The following is an 18,207-nucleotide window of genomic DNA, read 5'->3' as shown; positions in this document are numbered from 1 at the left end:
GGGAAGAAGGCATAGATAAGTATTAGAAGGCACTCAGACCTGTCTGATAACCAACCTTAACAGCTGTAACCTAGCAAATGTAAGTTAACGCTGTATGATACGTGATCTTAAGGTGCTAACACCTTCCTTTTAAAGGAGAGGAAAGAGAAGATGGCAAGTGTCCATGCATAAATACACCAACTACTCGTTTAAGCTCCAAGGTGAAGTTTATCTGTCTTATTATAGAGAAGCGAGGGGGAGATGGAGAAATGGAGATGTGGGGGGGAAGAAGACGAGTATACTGGGTGCTTTTATGAAGGAAAATACTCCAGCTCTGGGAACAAAAGTAACTACTAATGAAAAGCTTTTTTTCAACAGGTAACAGAGGAACTGAGTATCCCCCAAACTTCTGGACTCTTACCAACTTAATGCCATTTCATCCTCCAGGACTAGCCTTGCTGCCTGCGCCAGGTTGTTAAAGGGCACCAATGGTTCCTGCACCTTGGCAATGCATGTCTGGGCATCCAGTTTCCATTCACTTGGTCCTCATCGTTTCCATCCTGTCTTTCCTCTTACTCTTCCTTTTGCTTCAGTTTATTTGTGTTTACGTATACTGCTTATATTACTCAGAGGATAGCTCTACTCCTCTGAGTAGATCCCCAGAGAGCATTAAAGCTCTCCTTTCTAGCAAATCCAGTAAACAGGTTTGGGAAGTATTGGCACACACAGGAAGTCACACAAAAAGAACATACAAGAAACACAGTAAGGGTTTTGCAATTCTTGAGTTTAATTACTTCAGCATGTGGGGTTTTCTTACTCTTCAGCTTTCCCCTTTCCACTGCAATCTTTCTTAGGAAACCTGCATAAATAAACACTTCATGGACCAGACTCAGATGCACAAGTTTTTATTTGCAGCTTTCTTAAGCCTTGGTTACTTAACCTCTTAAGAGAGAAAGTGTATTAAAAAACTATTATGCAATCCGATCAAATATCTGATGGTGAGATGCACTGAGATCAGAGGACTCGATGATGCAAGAACACGACAGTAATCCTTAACAGGAACTACACTTCAGTCTAACCTGTGCAGGAAGTCAAGAGTTAGAGAAGATCAGTCTTTCAAAGAACTTGTCTGCACTGTGCTGTCAAAACAGCACAGAAGAGTCTGTTTTAGTTACTGTTGCACTGCTGGCAAAATTGAAGCCTTTGGCAAGATATTAAAAAATAAATCAAAACAAAACCAGAACCCAAGACAGAGATGCAATTCACTAATTTCCCTCTCTCTAACTCACAAAAACTTGAGACTATTCAGCCCTTTTGTCTCAAGAAATAAGCAAAAGAAAGACTGGAAAAAGCTAGAATAAGACATACTTGACAAAAGGTAATTCAAAAGATACAAACATGAAGGGTAACAAGGTAAAGAATAGTTATACAAGCATGGGAATAAAGTGACAGTGGGGAGGCATTACACATACACACACCGTAGCAAGATCCTCCTCTGCAAGCAGAAGATTTGACAATGAAGCACAAATCTAACTAAGGCCAGCATAGATAACATGCGTTACCTAACAGGCTTCAGAATATCAAATTACCTTGGATTCTTGAATACAAAAGAACTCCAAACTTATTAGTTCAGACACTTTGGAGAGAACAAAGCCCATAGGTAGCCTGCATTCCTAAAACTGAAAAAAATTTCAAGTAATTGCACTGGTAGAAATATCATGTGATATTATATAATGGGTTTTCTACCTGCCTCCAGGCCTCTTCTAGCCCCAGCAGCTTTGTATCCCTACAGCAAATTTCAGGTTTGTGTGGGCTACGAACTGGGGATCAGTGAAGGAGAACTTGCTATTCCACTGACACCAGGGCCTGATGTCTACATTACAGTTGCGCAAAGAAGTTAGGAAAACAGTGTAGAAAGGGATTTTAGGGAAAGATTTTTTTGATTAAACAAGCACTAGTTTTTGTAATTCACTGTCAAAGGACTCAAATGCATCTGGTTAATGTAGCTTTAACATTCCACAAGCAGAAAATGCAGCAAGAAGTCCGGTGTTCATATATAGTCAGATAGACAAGCAGCTACTGCAAGCAGAAGAGAAATCTTAAATGTCGATGCAAGTTACCCCATGACTCCTTTTCTTTTTACCCCCCTCTCATTTTAAGGGCAGCTGCTAGACTTCGCTAGACACGAATCAGTTCTACTCAAAATTTCTGAGGACACGTGACCTGTGAGTTAGGTGCAAGTTATCCTAGAAGAACTGCCATGCAATGTGCATGAAAAATCAGCATTATGCAGGGTGGCAAACACTTCCTACCACAACACCTACAATCCATGGCAATGGATGTGTGTTAGCATGTTAAAAAGTAATATTCCACAGTTAAACTGTAATTTTCCATAGGAAAAATGTTCCCTGTACCTAGGAGCAAATCTAGGATTACGAAAGTGATCTAAGCAGATGCAAACAATTGCAGCCATAAACTATCAAAAAAGAAATCTCAAATTAAAACCAACATTTTTAAAAAAATATCTTAATTCCAAACAGTAGACAAGCCACCTACTGAAACAGGCTCTCAGAAAGAGTAAACCCCATGTTTAAAATATTACACACCACATTACTATCCAGCTAATTAAAAAAAAAATCCCAAACCAAAAATTCAACAAAAAAACCCAGCCAAACTTTACCAACAGGATACAAACAGATTTCCTCTTGCAATAAGGATATCGGATAAAAAGTTACAGAACACATAGCGGTACATTTACAGGGAGGTTGTTCTTCCTCCCGCCCAGTGCCTTCATTCTCACCAGCTCTTGCTTTGAGCTTGTTCTCAGTTTTTCCAGATGTGCTCTTTGCTTGTAGAAAGAGAACTTTCTTTTGCCTATACAGAATATGGCACCCAGGAAGCAGGTAAGGAGGGAAGTCAAACTTCTCGTGGATCCATTTCTTTGTTGTCTGTGTCACCTCACTAAGCCAGTTACAGATGTTACGTAAGTTCAAGAAGTTTCTATCTCAGAAGCGTCTTCTATGAAGTTAGCAACAGGACTGAGGAGCAAGAGTGGAAACAGTTTATATTCTCCATTCCCATCTTCTGAGAGGAGAGGTGGATCACCCATTCCCAGAGTGTCCAGAGGCTCAGCCTGGCTTACTGGAGCTGCTAGTGGCAAGACAGTTCCACTACCTGATGGAGAATGAACAGCAGTTTTCTCCTCCAGGGAGGGCAGCAGCAGGTCTTTCAGATCCTCTGTCTTCCCCGCAGCTTCACTTGAAGGTACTTCTTCAAATAATGAAAGCAGAGGATTGGCCCTGTACTGTATCAGCTGCATATCTAAGGGAAAACAAACAGTTTAAACTCCAGGCTCCTGTGTCACATAAGTGAAGGCTTCTATTCAAGACATGGAAAACTGGAGAGGCTGCTTCAAAACTTGGTTTGCTAAAGTAAACCATACAGCTGAGCTCTGACAGACTACCTCCACAGCTACAAGAGTGGAGTGAAGGCTCCTGCGTTGGTTAAGATCAGTACCTGAAGCACACTCCAAGCCCCTAATACACATGGCGTGCAATGGCAACACTGAAGTAGTAATGAGTAGCACTGCATGTGTGGGGGCTGCAGCCCGTATAGGAGAGATACTTCCACACGGATGTTTGCAATTCTGCTCCCTATTGTGGCACTCTGTCACGTATAACAGAAATGAAGTGGTTAACACCAACGTGGGGCATAGGATGGGGCCTCTTAAGACTGAGGCACAGCTTCACCAAGATCAGAGAAACATCCCAGCCTTCACAAAAATTTTAAGTCCAGACCAAAGAAGGAGATAAACCATACACAGGCTACAAAAATTCCATTTCAAAACACAGTTTTGGAAGAGTTTGGAGCCGTCACAGCTCTCAGTGTTCCTTCTTGCTCACCTTTGCTTCCTGCTGTTTCTCTCTCACTTGCTCCCAGATCTTCGGTGCTCTCTGCCAAGTTTGCAATCTGAAGCAAAACGGACAGAGAATAAGACAGAATGCTTAACAACAATAACAACAAAATCCAAGTCTTCACTGATTGGTTAACAAAATTAAAGGTAAAAGGAGGAGGGAAGAGAAACGCAACAGCTGACCAATGAGCCCACTGTTGCACATGAGGGCCAGCAAGCAGCAGCTCTCAGAAGATGGCACAGTGAAATACAAACTTAACTTACTAAAGCCAAACAAGCTTCTGACTAGGAAATATCAATTTTACCTCCCAAACCAGAAGCTTTTATTAAAGTCTGTCTTGTTGGAATAATTATATTGATGAAATCATGTGTTAAATTTTGCAAGCACTGCTTGAACACAGCTGCATTTAACCCCAGTTGTAGTCTAAGCTCTTATGACTGGGAAGTCCTAGTTGAAGTATTATTTCAGGACTACAAAATAAATGACACTTGCAAGGCTTTTTTAAAACATGAGTCAATTTTAGGAACCAGACCAGGAGAAATAAATTTGCACTGAACTTTTGTATGTCCTCTGAGGAAATTTCAAACAGCTGTGTTCGGAATAAATACAGTATATTGCATTACATTTTTCATTTAGAACTTTTCCTTCGGTCTTCAGACAGACTAAAGACACACAATCTCATCTGAACTGTAACCCCAGACCTAGTTATTACTTGGCTGAAAGACATCATGGGAATCCCTGAGGCTAGGAGAAACAAGCCAAGAAGCTGTTCTCACACGCTTACACCAAAAGACGACAAGATTTTCTAGCCTCCTCATTCTAAACAGAAAGTACAGAAGTAACAGGAGTAAAAGAAATCCTCAACATAGACAGTTGGTCAAACAGACACTAGTTTGTTTCCCTCTTCCTTATGTTCTCGGTTTTATCCAGAAAGCAAAGAACACATTATTCAAAGTGAAGTGGCAGTTTAAATCAGCCCACTGAGTGTGTATTACTGCAGCTAGGAACGTAAGACTTGAGGTTACCTTGAGAACTCTCTTAAAGTCATATATGCCAGCTGTGATAACAGAAAACATTAAGTCAGCATGACTAGATAAAATGGCAGTTTCACCCCGTGCCATCAATCCAGTCCCTCCCCTCAAACTGCATCAGTCACAACTCAGCTCTCAATATCGTATTAACACTCCCTATCATAGAAGCAAATCTTACTCTTACATTTTCCATACCAGAGGAAGTTTCCATCAAGTTCATATCCAGGGCTGGCAGCTCAGGATTAAGTGTCTGAAAATAAAAACAGACCATATGTCATATAATAAGGCCCTTAAAACAAAACTTCTGAGAGCTCCTGAAAGGACAGCAGGATCCAGCACACCACTCCATCCACTCAAGCCCAGGGAAGGCTCCTCCACAGGCCTACAGCAAGATCCTTTCATCCAGTGGCAGTAAACTGAGGTCACAGGAGAAAAGGACACCGTATTTCCCAGTGATGCCAGGTATATGGCTCAGTTTCATTCTGTATTGGGTATGGCTGAGCCCCAAAGCACCCTCACAGTGCTGTGCTTGTATTGGTAGCTAGAAAGGAGAACACACCAGGGCTTTGGCTACATGGCTGAGCAGTGCTGCACAGCACTGTGGGCTGTCTCTCCGATCTTCCCCCCCACCAGTAGGCTGGCGGGGGGAAGATCTGGGAGTGGGCATAGCCAGGACAGCTGACCAAAAGTGACCAAAGGGACATTCCATACCACATGATATCTGCTTAGAAATAAAAGCTAAGAGAATGGAGGAGCAAGGGAGCGGCGGGTATTTGTTATTTACGACGTTCGTCTTCTGGAGCAACCGCTACAGGTACTGAAGCTCTGCTGCTTGGAAAGTGGCTGAAAATTGCCTGCTGAGGGGAAGTAGAGAGTAACATCTTTTGTTCCACGTGTGCAACTTTTTGCTATTGCTTCATTAAACTGCCTTTATCTTGACCCACAGGGTTTTTTTCCCCATCTTATTTTCTCCTCCTCATTCTGCTGAGGGGAGTGATAGAACTGCTTGGTGGTCACCTGGCATCCAGCCAAGGTCAACCCACCACACATTCCATGTCATAATGCATAATCAAACACATAATCAGGATGTGATGATATGTGACAAGGCTTGAGAAGAAGTGGATCAAATTTTTTCCTCCCCCCACCCTTGAGTTATGTAGAACAGAAATACTTTATGAACTGAAAAGGGCTCTCAATGTTACCTTGTACATTGTTAGATATCTAGAATGACTACGTACCATTCCATCCATAACGATTTGCTTTTCGGGATTTCCCCGCATTTTGCCCATTGACAACATGGAATAAACCAGTAAAATGTCACGATGCAACCTCATCAGTATTTTTCAGAAATCAGAAAAAAATTGCGGAAACACTCACATCACTGAAAGCTTCAGAACCAAAGTTATACTGCTTCCCAGATAACATTGCTTGAAGCTCTTCAAGGCTGGCATCAATGCAATTAAGAAAATCCTGAATTTCTTCTCTAAAAAGACAAAATCATATAGTACTGTAAGAAACAGTTGGCAGTCATGACCTTCTTTTGCCCCACAAAGCAGGTTGCTAACAACACAGAATAGCTTAATGTAAATGAATGAAACTGCATTCCTGTAGCACAGTCCAAATCTTTGAAGGACAGGTACAAGGAAGACTATCTGAACAACAAGTGTAATAATAGCTATCATATCGAAAAGCAGTTCCTCCTTCCATGCCTGCTTCCTCCTTCTTTTTAATATCTTTTGAATGTTTTCAGATCCCAGACTATATAACAGTATCTGTTTAAACTAAGGTCTGATGGCTTTCACCTGGGGGCAATAAATGATAAGCAAAGGGCTGGAAATATTTCAAATCTGAATGAACACTACCGATTTTGAAACATCAGATTGTTGCCAAATTGTACACCATTTTCAAGGACGGTGGGCAGGATGCAAGGGACAGTGAATTAAATTGTAAGGAAGCTTCATGCGTGGCACCAGTACTGAGCTTCTCGCTGTGCTGCAAGCCACCTCTGATACTGGAACACCCTGCTATGAGCAACAGACAGTTCCAAGGCATCGCCCACATGCTGCGATGCCAGCGAGGTAAGGTACCACAGGGCCTGCAGATTACGCCAAGTGCTGTGACACATCATCTCCATACTTCCCACCTGAAGTTAACCACAGCAGAAGAGCTATCAGGAGGAAGAACTTAATTTTGTTCCTTGATCCAGCTCATGCTGCAGCCACAGAAATGACGGCACTGATAAAGCTCAGGGGCCACTACCACTGATACAAATCCATATTCAGCTCTCAGAAACAAAGCAGTGCACAGGGTCCTCCTGAAGTCACTCCCCTGGATCTGTGGCTTGGCAGCACGTGGCAGTGCCAGCAGTTAGCATTACAAGGGCTGCTGTGACAGACTGACCCCACCAGTCCTCAGACTGATGTATCCCAAGTCTGGCATGCTCACTCAGAGATGTGACAGATGAGCTTGCCCCACTTTTGATGCTAACACTTGTCTTTTTCAAGATTTACTAATGAAGGGGCAGAAAATTCAGTTCATCAATGCCATTAAAAAAGCTAATTCCCTATATTTTGCTGAACGCATCCTCTAAAACCTTGACAGGGTCCCACGAGATGATGACAGCATAACAGTTTCCAGAAACAAGTTACTACCTGTCCAGCACAGGATCGTTTTGGTTTCCAGAATTGTTCTCATTCAAGATGGAGTCAATCACTGACACAGGGTCTTCTGGAGCATTAGGTTGTGGAGTATGGAGTTCCACAGCAACATTTCCTATCTCACTGGATTTGCTGACATCATTTATGTGAACTGGTGGAATAGGTTCTGCACAATTTAACTCATTTGACTGCAACACTTGACAAATAGGTAAGCCAGGATCCAGAGCTGCCTGTGTCTCTCTGAAAGACGACCCAAAGAGAAACAACACACAGGAGAATTCATCAACGTATTACTACTCATTTCAAGTTTAGTATCTCAAATCTTAATACCTAATAAGGTCAAGCCAGTCAAGAGTTTAAACAACCAACTCATCTCTAGAAAAAGAAGTGCCTTCCTAAAGGCAGATGAAGCATCTCTTGTTACAGGTTATACAGATAGCATGTAACAGAGCAAAAGACCCCATTTTGCCAGACCAAAAGCAGTGAAATTGCATATGGAAATCAGGTTGGAGGAAACTCCTAACCTTGTGTCTCTGGAAATAAAAGATCCTGAACTGGTCCATATTTCACTCTAAATGTTAACAACTAAATGGGTTTTCACAAGAATATGATGCCACACAAAAGAATGCCTCCCCTTCAGATATGCTTAGCATAGTATTAGAGACAGTAGTACTGAAACTGGAGACAAAACATCTTGATTTGTTTATTAGCAACCCATATACATTTTAGATTGTTTATTAGTAACCCATATATGCTTCCAGGTCCCTGTTTGGTGAAAAAATATGTGCTTACTTGTTGAATAGACAGAAAAGCCTCAGCAAATTGAACTTCAAGCACCAATCAGCCTGACAGGCCTTCAGGCACTCCTGAAGAGACACAAGCTCTTAAAAAGCTCTGCTGACCATGACCAATGCTATATGCTGTAAAAAAAGACAGCCTACAAACAGACCTGTCATGTGCAAATAGGCTGTTTCCCAGAATTCACACAGATCACTTACACTAATATAACCACCTGGTTAACAACTCGGGCATAAATACTTCCACGTCCTTTGAACGTACCTGGCTCTGTCACTTGTGTGTGCCACAGCAAGGAGACCATCGGTGGCATTTTCCAGGGTATCAGTGATATCTCGAATGATGAGACCAGTACCATTTCCATCCTCATCATCTGCATTATGTTCAGAAAAACCCATCTGCAGGATACAGCAAACAGTAAGTAAACCAAAAGGTCTGACTTTTTTTGATGTTGAAGCTCCATTCTTCTCGCAGATTCTCTTTCCTGTTCAATTTCATCTTTGATGAGCTGCAGTGATTTGCATGATTTCACAGACAGAGCAATGCTTAATAAAGCTGCCCATTTCAAAATGGAGTGCACTGGATTATAAGATTAGGGTATTAATAGTTACAAGGGAGACTTTGAGACCACTGTACATCACCCTGTCCAACCCACTGTCTCTTTCCCCGGGAAGACTTACTGCTTGGCCACTCTCCACGGGTATGCGAACATACTGACGGCTGTATTTGGAAGGTGAAGCACCTGCGGCATCTGTTAGAGACCTAAGATAAAACACGGCTTTAGTATATGGTTGCACAGTCAAAAGCTGTAGCTATGTCAAATACATGCAGCAAGGGTAAGAGCCATCATTCTCCTACTTCTAAGAAAACTGGCGTTTGGAAATGTTTTTCAGTAAAGTTTACTGCAGGCAGGCTGCATTCTAAACACGCTTTTTCTTTTGAGTAAGTCACATTTGAACATTTTGAAAGAGTTACCATTTCTGACAATTGTGCCCTTCAAAATTTAAAGTGTGTATATATTCTCTTTCCCCCCATTTTTTTAGTGACAAAAAAGAGGAAATCTTTATTCTATGCTTTATTCCACTTCCATCAGCTTTCTCAAGTGTGAATATACAAGTGATAAAAATGTTCTTCATCCACTTTAAGAAAATTATCTTGCTTCCAGAAGCTGATTTATACCTCTAATTCACATCTGATGCTGTTTTGTGACCTATCCAGTAATTACCTCTTTCTTTTGACCCCAACAATATAATTTCCTCGCATCAAACTTAGTATAAATTGAAGAATCTAAAAAGGAAAAACAAAAAAATAGTAAGTGGTCAGCACAGTAATCCTAACATTAAATTATTAATTCATATTTTACTACAAAATTATGCAGTTATGTGACTGAAGTTAATAGGTAAATTAAAAATCCGTTTGTATTCATGTCTTAAACCCCAAAATGATAGTTACAAATATCATTGAAAGATAAACCCACTTGGACAGTTTTGGTTTTTAAAAAAATGTAATACAACACCTCAAGTCACTAGAGGATTCCAGACCAGAAACAGCTGAGGGTTAAACCAGAGAAAATTTGTTCCAGTACAGAAATTCCTATAGTTTCTGGGTTCCAAGTTGACTTCTTGAGCGGTCTAAGTCTGTCTTGATCCAAGATCTTTCACAGACTCCATTCCATGTCCCTGCCATCTTTTGTTTTAGGCTCCGGTTGCTATGCTCTGCCCTCCAGCCCCACATTTACTCGAGGTCAGCTTGATTTACCGATTTCTCTCCAGATAAGATTCACTGAGAATTCAAACCCACTGAAATCCTTTTTACTATGACTTTTCCTTAGTACTCTGCTCATGGTTCTTTGCCGTGCTACTTCTAGGACACTCAGGAACTGTGAACATTTTATGTATGCTGTATTAATATAGCCTGTTCAGCTCTGTGTCATTTGTCATTCTACATAAGCAAAGAATGCCATCAGGTATCACAGAGGCAGGAATAAGGATGGTAGCACTGAAGATGCTGCAATGGTACCTTAGACAGCAGCTTCTGTTGTTGACTGTGCTTCTGCCTTAGAACTGCCACTTCTTTCCACAGGGCCTTATTTTCTCTGCAATGCAGAATAAATCAGAAGACAGAGGATGAACAGAGTTTACTTCATATGCTTTAGTTTTACACCTTTCAAACTTTCACAGCACCTTGCAGGACCAATGGCAACATTCCTTCCATGGATAACTAACAATCAGTTAATCTGATCCACTACTATAAACTCTGTGTTAAATTAACTCCATTTTCCATCAGGCAGGACCAAACAGTCACTAATAAGGACATTCTCATCCTCCACTGCTCCACCAACAATCTTCATCTGAGGTACTCCTTCAAAGCCTCAAAGCCTTAGAATAAAGACCTGGTGTTTGGAAACAGGCTGCATGTAACAGACCACCTCAGAACAGTTTCACACTTTGTGTTTGAAGGGTTTGGGTATTTTTTTTGTTGGTTGGTTGTTTTTTTTTTTAAAGGAACAGAGGGTATGGCGTGATAGTATCTCCTGAACTTTGGTTGATACTTGCTTGCATACCAATGATCTGAATGAATTACCAGTGCCAGTTCAAAAAGGATCTGAGGGAACAGAGATGACGATGTGCAAAATACACTTCCAAATAGAAAGAAAACCAAAGACTTAATTCTCCCTCACTGCATCTACATCACCCTGTTTTGTGTTTAGAAAAGGAAATGCTTTGATAGCCCTAAAAATCTACCACAGGTGACAGCAACCAAAATGAAATCTCAAGATAGTCAACAAACTCCCAGTCTTAATCTCTGGTCTGTAACTGCATTATAAACACAAACAAGATTCAGAATGTTTTGTGGGGTGGAATAGTGATTCTTAGGAAAAAAAAAAAAGTCCAGTTCAAATGAAACCCACATTTACAGTCAAGTTCCATTAGATATAAGCAACATTAAACGTGTAAGTGCCTCAGAGTCTACCTCTTCATGTTAGCCAATCTGACATCCATGTTGTTCTGCTGCTCTCTCATTTCCTGGACTTCAGAGAGTACTTTGTGCAAATCCTCCGTACAGACCTTGAGGTCCTCAGTTCTTACTGCAGATACCTAAAATGGGACCAGGTTATAGATGTTTTACTACAAACGTTGCCTTGCATACTCCTTTCTGCAGGACCAGTGTTCTTAGTCTGTAGAAGAACAGGTACAAGCTCTACTAAAAGACTAGGTAACGCTATTGCTTTTATGGATCACAAGACACTGCAATTGCTATAGACGGCAGTCCTTAGGACAGTCCTACAACGTGTGAAAAAACAAAATGTCAATGAAAACGTGAGATTAGCACTTTGTACATGTAGACAGCAGATTCACTGTTTTAATTCATGATAAAAACCTACTGCTGACTGAAAACAGCCTTCCTTAGGGGGTTCTCTGACAGGTCTGGTGACAGCTTGCCCTCTGTGTCCAACACTAAGACACCAGCTAAAAACAATGGCATTTAGCCTTGATAGTGGAGCAAGACCAAGATGGTCATATTCCTTTTACGTGTGGGTAAATCTGCCATCACAAGAGTAATAAATTTCCATTAAGTTACTGGGGGAGCGAGGAGGAGGTGTCTAATTAGATGCATCCTACTCGATTTGAAAATTTGTCCCACACCACCTGAATTGCAGATTCACATATTAGTGTTTCCTTTATTACCTCTCTGCTCAGTGACATTCCAAAATTATGTAGACTTGTCTCCAGAAAGTCATGAGTCCAAACTGCTTCTCTGCCCAAGAAGAATCCATGAACGCCACCTCCTCAGACGATGGTGAAAGAGTCATCAGAAAGCACAAAGCTCACCCTCTCCTCTCCACACTTCCATATTAAAAATCTTCCAATTCCTTCAGCAACTCTCTCTGAAGTGGTGGCACTGATGGCTAACGCACAACTCAGGATTTTGAAAAAGACAGGTCTGGTGCATCATACGTCTGAATGACATGCCCAGGTTTGTGGGCAAAATTTTAAAAAACATTTAGCCAAATACTGGCCGTAACTGACCACACAGAGCTGCACCAGAAACCCACCAGACATCCCAGCCAACCTACTGCTTGCTGTGGTTTTTCTTATTATTCTATTAAATTCCAAAGGGGAGGTGAAAGCATCCAGGATCAGCCTGCTGAAGTGCTGGATAAATTCCCTGCAGGTAGGCTCACAGACCCTTTTTTTAAAGGAGAACGTGATGGCCAGAAATGGACTTATGGTCTTATAAAATAATATCACATCACCTCATGATGAAACAGAACATACCTGTTATGTAATCACTCCACAGAAATAACTACCTGCCTTCTTCACATAATCCAGTATTACAAAGGATGGACTGAACGGCCTGACAGTTCTCCTCTCTGTCTACATTTTTAGACGTTTCATTGCAGATAATACCTTATGCTAAGGTACACAAGCTGTATCCCAAACAAAATTCATGGTCATCTGATTTCTCTTCAGCATGCCACCTCTCCATGGGGAAGACACGTAAAAGATGCAGACCGCAGGTGGAAATTTCAAATGCAGTTAGCCTGCCTCTAAAGAAAAGGGCTAAACTAAAACATTCTGCCCAAGTGCAAGGAGTTGCTGTCTTCAGAGTCTCTAACTAGATAATAAGGGTGTCAAGACTGAAGCACACGAGCAGAGCTAACAGTAAAAGGCAGTACATAAAGGAAGTCCTGCATCCAAACCGGCAGTCCTGTTAGAGGCTTGAAATCCAGTTTACAGCAAGTGCTGAACTATGACTCTGTTCCAGTCCAGACAGTATGTCGTGGTTTAACCCCAGCTGGTAACTAAGTGCCATGCAGCTGCTTGCTTGCTCACTTCCACCCTCCTGCCCCGGTCCCACTGAGGGATGGGGAGGAGAACCAGGAAGGAATGTAAAACTTGAGGGTTGAGATAAGACCAATTTAAAAATTAAAATAAAATAAAGAAATCCCCAATAATAACGACAATTATAATGAAAAGGAGGGAGAAGGGGAGAGGAATAAAATCCAAAGGGAAGGGATAAAAAACCCCAAGTGATGCACAATTGCTCACCACTCACTGAGCAATGCCCAGCCACTCCCCCTGCACCAATCCCACCCGCCCAGCCAACTCCCCTCAGTCTATATACCGAGTATGACATTCTAAGGTATGGAATTATTCCTTTGGCCAGCTGGGATCAACCGTCCTGGCTGTGTCCCCTCCCAGCTTCTTGTGCCCCTCCAGCCTTCTCCCTGGCAATGCCTAAGAAACTGAAAAGTCCTTGACTTTGTATAAACATTAATTACCCAGCAACAACCAAAACCATCAGTGTGCTATCAATGCTGTTCTCAAGCCAATCCAAACCACAGCACTGCACCAGCTACTGAGAAGAAAATTAACTCCATGCCAGCTGAAATCAGGACACAATAAAAGAGCAAGAAAAACTAATGCACATTTTCCAAAAAAATCACTAACATTTCCTGCACAACAAAGAATACGTTTCACCACTCTATTTAAAAGTTTCATATGAATGTGCTTGGCACTAACTAGAGTTAGTCCTTTTGTCTTTCCATCGAGAATACTCCACCCAGTGCAACACTCCTGGGATACATGGAGCCATGCACAACATCATCAGCTGGCAGCCCCATACCAGCAAGCAAGGTGTGCAAGCCAAGACAAGTCAGCGATTACAGCATCTGGGAAGAGCACAGGCCTGAGTCAGAGAAGCAACTGTACAACTATATTTAATCAATTGTGATTCTGAGCAGAGACAGCTCAGTGAAGAATCAATCAAAACACAATTGTGACTCTCAAGCCTACCCTTGTGCTTTTATTAACTTGGGTAATGTAGCTACCACATTATGACATTCTAAAGAAAAGATTTTGCAGTTCAAATGTCAACATGATGTATCACAATATGCTCTTTCCCTGGTAGCCAGGATATTATGGGCTGTAATGTGCCAACAGAGGGTAAATACCGGTGCAGAAACAGGTTAGGCAAGTCCTGAATGTACAAAAGAAAACTGAAAAGCGCTAATAAAAATGTAGCTTAGTGGCAACATAGCTTTGGAGGAACAATGTAATTTATGCAAACTCACCCAAATGAACTGATTACCTATGCCCTTGCTAATTTTCAATGAGCACGAAAAGGGAATGTATTTTCTTTTACTTCTTTTACTTTGTGACTCTTTCCAACTCTGCTGTGATGGCAGAATGGAAGACCATGCTAAACTATAATTGGGTACATAAACTCTCTGCGGAAAAAGGGCTCTAATCTGACAGCTATGAAGAATGTGTTCCTACTCTAGTTGCTAAATAACTGCAGGGTGTGTTTTGTCTAAGAGCTGGCAGGAGGAGGCCAAACCAAGGATTAGCCTGGCACTCAGGAAGGAGTTACAAAGGGTTGCATCATGATGCACAACCTTGGTTCCCATGGAATTTATTGGCTGTGAAGTGTCTGAAACCCATGGAGATGCTCTTGATAAGCTACTTTTCATAACAAAGTGAAGTATTCACGTATTCATGCTTAGACTGTACCTTGCGCTTGATGTTTTCCAGTAAATGTGCCTTCCCTTGCTTGAAGAAAGGGTGCTGGAACTCAATGACTGAGCTCTTCTCTGCTGTGATCATACCATTCTCCAGAGCAATCACCTTCCTGAAACCATCTGTGGAGAGGTATTAAATAAGTCATTTCTTTCAGTGCAAAGCTGAGTGTTAAAACACATAGCTAAAGAAAACCTCAAGGCTACTGAAATACCTACAGCACTAGTTACTGGGAGCAGAAACTATGAAAAATAGCCAAAGTAGCTTTTCTTCGTGGTGCTGAATGATTTGACTGCTCTGATCTTCAACAGCTAGAGAACACATGCACAATGCCATCAAATGACCTTGCAGGCTGTACGAACAGCATGCATGGCAGAAGTCAGCTATGTCTGCAAGCAAGACAGTGAAGTCCAAATAAACACAGTTAGTTAGAAGTGAGATGTATTAAGACATCCTGAATACAATTTTGTCCCAGTGGAAGCAGAGGAATGGCGCACCTTCCCTTTCGTGCCTATAATCCCAGACAACCACATATCAAAACAAATGCTGTCATGTACCACCAGGGTCTACAGAATAAAGTAAGGAAGAGAAGTTAGTTCTCAGCCTATGCAAACGCACACACGCGGAGTACTTTCTCCACACCAGACTGCCTCCATGAAGTAAGACATTGCTGGCTTTGTTTCTGTCACTGCTTCAAGTACTACAGAGTAGACGCAAAATACAGCTGACAGACCGCTCCATCCCTCTCCTCCTTCAAGTTTGTAACATAGTTAATGTATTTCAGTTTCACTGCACTATGATTAGAAAACTTTACTTGAAGCTAGTATAGGTCCAGCAGGAAAAGGAGGCTGCCATCGCATTGCATCTCTCATAGCAATATTTGCATTTTAGTGTTTATCCTTGCTACAAGGCAATTGACAATTGTTTGTTTGCATTATCCTTTGACACTCAAGTGATGGAGTCTCAACACTTGACACAAACAACAGCATCCACCCTGTGTCAAGAGGCTAAATGTATGCTTTCTCTATCATGTCTGACAGTATCTAAATAGGCACCAGCTAGAGAGACTAGGCAAACCTAGTGGGCAAGGACAGAGACTCCTCCTCCTTACTCTGAATTGCAATACTAAATGAGGTGGCCATCTTCTATGAAGTTTGTACCTTCACTCAGCCCACAAGCTGTCTGCTGCAAAACAGCTGTTTCTGCTGTGTGCTGTGGCCCCACACATTGCACTGTATCTTTGAATTACTACCTCACTCCAGTTTCTTTGCCTGTACAAGTTGTACACATTACATACAGAATGCTACATGATGCTCACAAGTTGACCACAGAAAACACAATGAGAAATTTAGTCCAGCTCGATCCATCGGCATGACTAATCTTGTTTCAACACAGCAATGCAGGCAACAGCATGATCTAGGCAATTTTTTTCATATACTAGATGCATGGGCATAGATACAGCCTTTGCTCCTCTAGGTGAACATTCGTTCGTTGTTACCATTAATGCTACCCCTGGAGTGCACTGAACTCTATGCAAGCTTTAGGTACCAGCACATGAAACAATATTTTTACAGTTGTTGCTCAAAAGTACTCAGAGCTGAAACACAGAAAAAAAAAGGCTAAGCCAAGCTCTGCTGTCATTCTTCTCTTTTGCAAAGCAAGCTCAAGACCAGAATTCCACTTTTCAGGGATGAAAGACCCACTAAGTCAATTGGTTCATTTAAAGTAGCAATGAACTTGGCAGAAAGAATACGTAAGGACAGCTGATGCTTACACATGTTAAGTTGTCGTATGAAGCTGGAAATATTGTTGTGTTTGAAGTACTTGGGGAGTAGCTCCTTGGCAAACTTCTGCTCATCCAGAATGCAGAAGTTCTCACCATTCTAGGAAATAAGCAAAAGTAACAGTCAGAGAATAAGCACAGTTTTTCTAAGGTGTTGCTCATAAGATCAAAATCAACAGGGACAGTTTTTACAACAGGGAAAGGCAAAACACTCTGCAGAGGGAATTGTCTGCGTGAGCACTTCTGAGTACTTGGGACTGTACTAAAAAGTTTGCATCCAAAAAGATGGTTGGATGGAACACGTCTACTGAATGGGGTATTTTTTTAAAGCCTGGAGGTTTTGATCTCAATCCAAAGAAATATTGTTCTAAAACCCTGTGTATCTGCTGCTTTCTTCGTCTACAGGAAACCTAAATGTTGCTCAAGCACAATGGAATTCATGCCACCGGAGGGCTTTTATCTGCTTTGATCAGTCTGCCCAGCTCCTGACGAGATTCTTCCATTGTACGTACTATGTCACCACTAAAAATAACAGAGCAACACTGCAGTTACTAAAAGTTCAGACCGCACTACCCAGCGGTGACCGAGGGTAACTGTGACACAAGCCATCTCAGATTGACTGTAGTATCAAGTTCAAACTTCCTGAAACCAGGCGGGTCTCTGTATCATTTTTGTGCTGTTCACATAGAGAACAAAAATCCTACGTCTCTTTCCATCTTTAGCCCTGTGAAGGCCAAGCCTCTGGAAAAAGTGAAGAAAATCCTACAGGTTAAAGAGTAAGAGGGGACAAAAATAAACTTGGGGTTTGTGCTGGACACCTCACTAGCCTGTCATGCGTGTAGCGTCCTGCGCCTGAGAGCTCACGGGGCCAGCCAGGCCGCTCTTCCCAATCTCAGGAGACAAAAATTAAAAGTTAATTACCTCTGACACTGTCTTTCCTACGGAGCACCACCACCCGGAGCTAAACGGGTGCCACCTGACATCTCCACGCCCGGGCGCGCTGCGCCGTTGCAACGCCCGATCAGGCGTGGGGGCCGCGCCGCCACCCGACGCGCTCCCGGCCTCTGCGGGGGGGACGGGCGGACACAGAGGGCCCTCCCCTGCCGCCAGCCTAGGTCCCGCTCCCCGCAGCGGGGCCGCCCCCCCCGCGCTACCCGCCCGGCCCCGCCGCTGCGGCCCGGCGCGTCCGGCACACCCCGGCCGGCCCCGCCGCCCCCCGCGGCCGCCTTCGCGCCCCGCCGGCAAGCAGCGCCCGGCCGGGCCACGGCCCCGCGGGCCACCTCACCCGGCTCCAGCAGATGACATCGTCGCTCTGTGGGTCCTCCACCAGCGCCCAGAGCTTGGCCAGGAAGCCGGGCACCGGAGGCGCACCGGCCAGCGCCGGCCCTTCCCTCATCCTCGGGCCGGGCCGCGCTCCCGTGCAACGGGCCAGGGCGGGCGGGGCAGGCAGCGGCGATCGTGACGCTACGCAGGGCGGGGCCTCCGGCGCGGGGAGCCCGCTGATTGGTGCACGACCCCTGGCCC

The 18,207-nt window shown here is 42.9% G+C and overlaps 1 protein-coding gene across 3 annotated transcripts; it reads right to left on the bottom strand.

The window, feature by feature from the left end:
* Positions 1-868: 868 nt before the first annotated feature.
* Positions 869-18,148, bottom strand: LOC102056962 (heat shock factor protein 3). Of its 3 annotated transcripts, XM_055727821.1 has the most exons (13): positions 17,969-18,147; positions 16,675-16,783; positions 14,895-15,022; positions 11,350-11,474; positions 10,396-10,471; positions 9,602-9,663; positions 9,057-9,138; positions 8,641-8,774; positions 7,576-7,821; positions 6,302-6,407; positions 5,109-5,174; positions 3,882-3,948; positions 869-3,300 (listed from the first exon to the last, which is right to left on the bottom strand). In XM_055727821.1, the coding sequence occupies exons 1-13, from the start codon at positions 18,077-18,079 to the stop codon at positions 2,969-2,971; spliced, it is 1,644 nt and encodes a 547-aa protein (XP_055583796.1). In that variant the 5' UTR covers positions 18,080-18,147; the 3' UTR covers positions 869-2,968. The 3 variants fall into 3 exon arrangements, with proteins under 3 accessions (XP_055583796.1, XP_055583798.1, XP_055583797.1); XM_055727823.1 differs by lacking the exon at positions 7,576-7,821 and having other exon boundaries at positions 17,969-18,148; XM_055727822.1 differs by lacking the exons at positions 10,396-10,471; positions 11,350-11,474 and having other exon boundaries at positions 17,969-18,148.
* Between the last annotated feature and the right edge of the window lie 59 nt (positions 18,149-18,207).

Source organism: Falco cherrug, chromosome 15 (assembly GCF_023634085.1).
Source record: "Falco cherrug isolate bFalChe1 chromosome 15, bFalChe1.pri, whole genome shotgun sequence".
Lineage (NCBI taxonomy): Eukaryota > Metazoa > Chordata > Aves > Falconiformes > Falconidae > Falco > Falco cherrug.
Note: the sequence above shows the minus strand (reverse complement) of the source record. Positions and strands in the feature narration are given on the sequence as shown.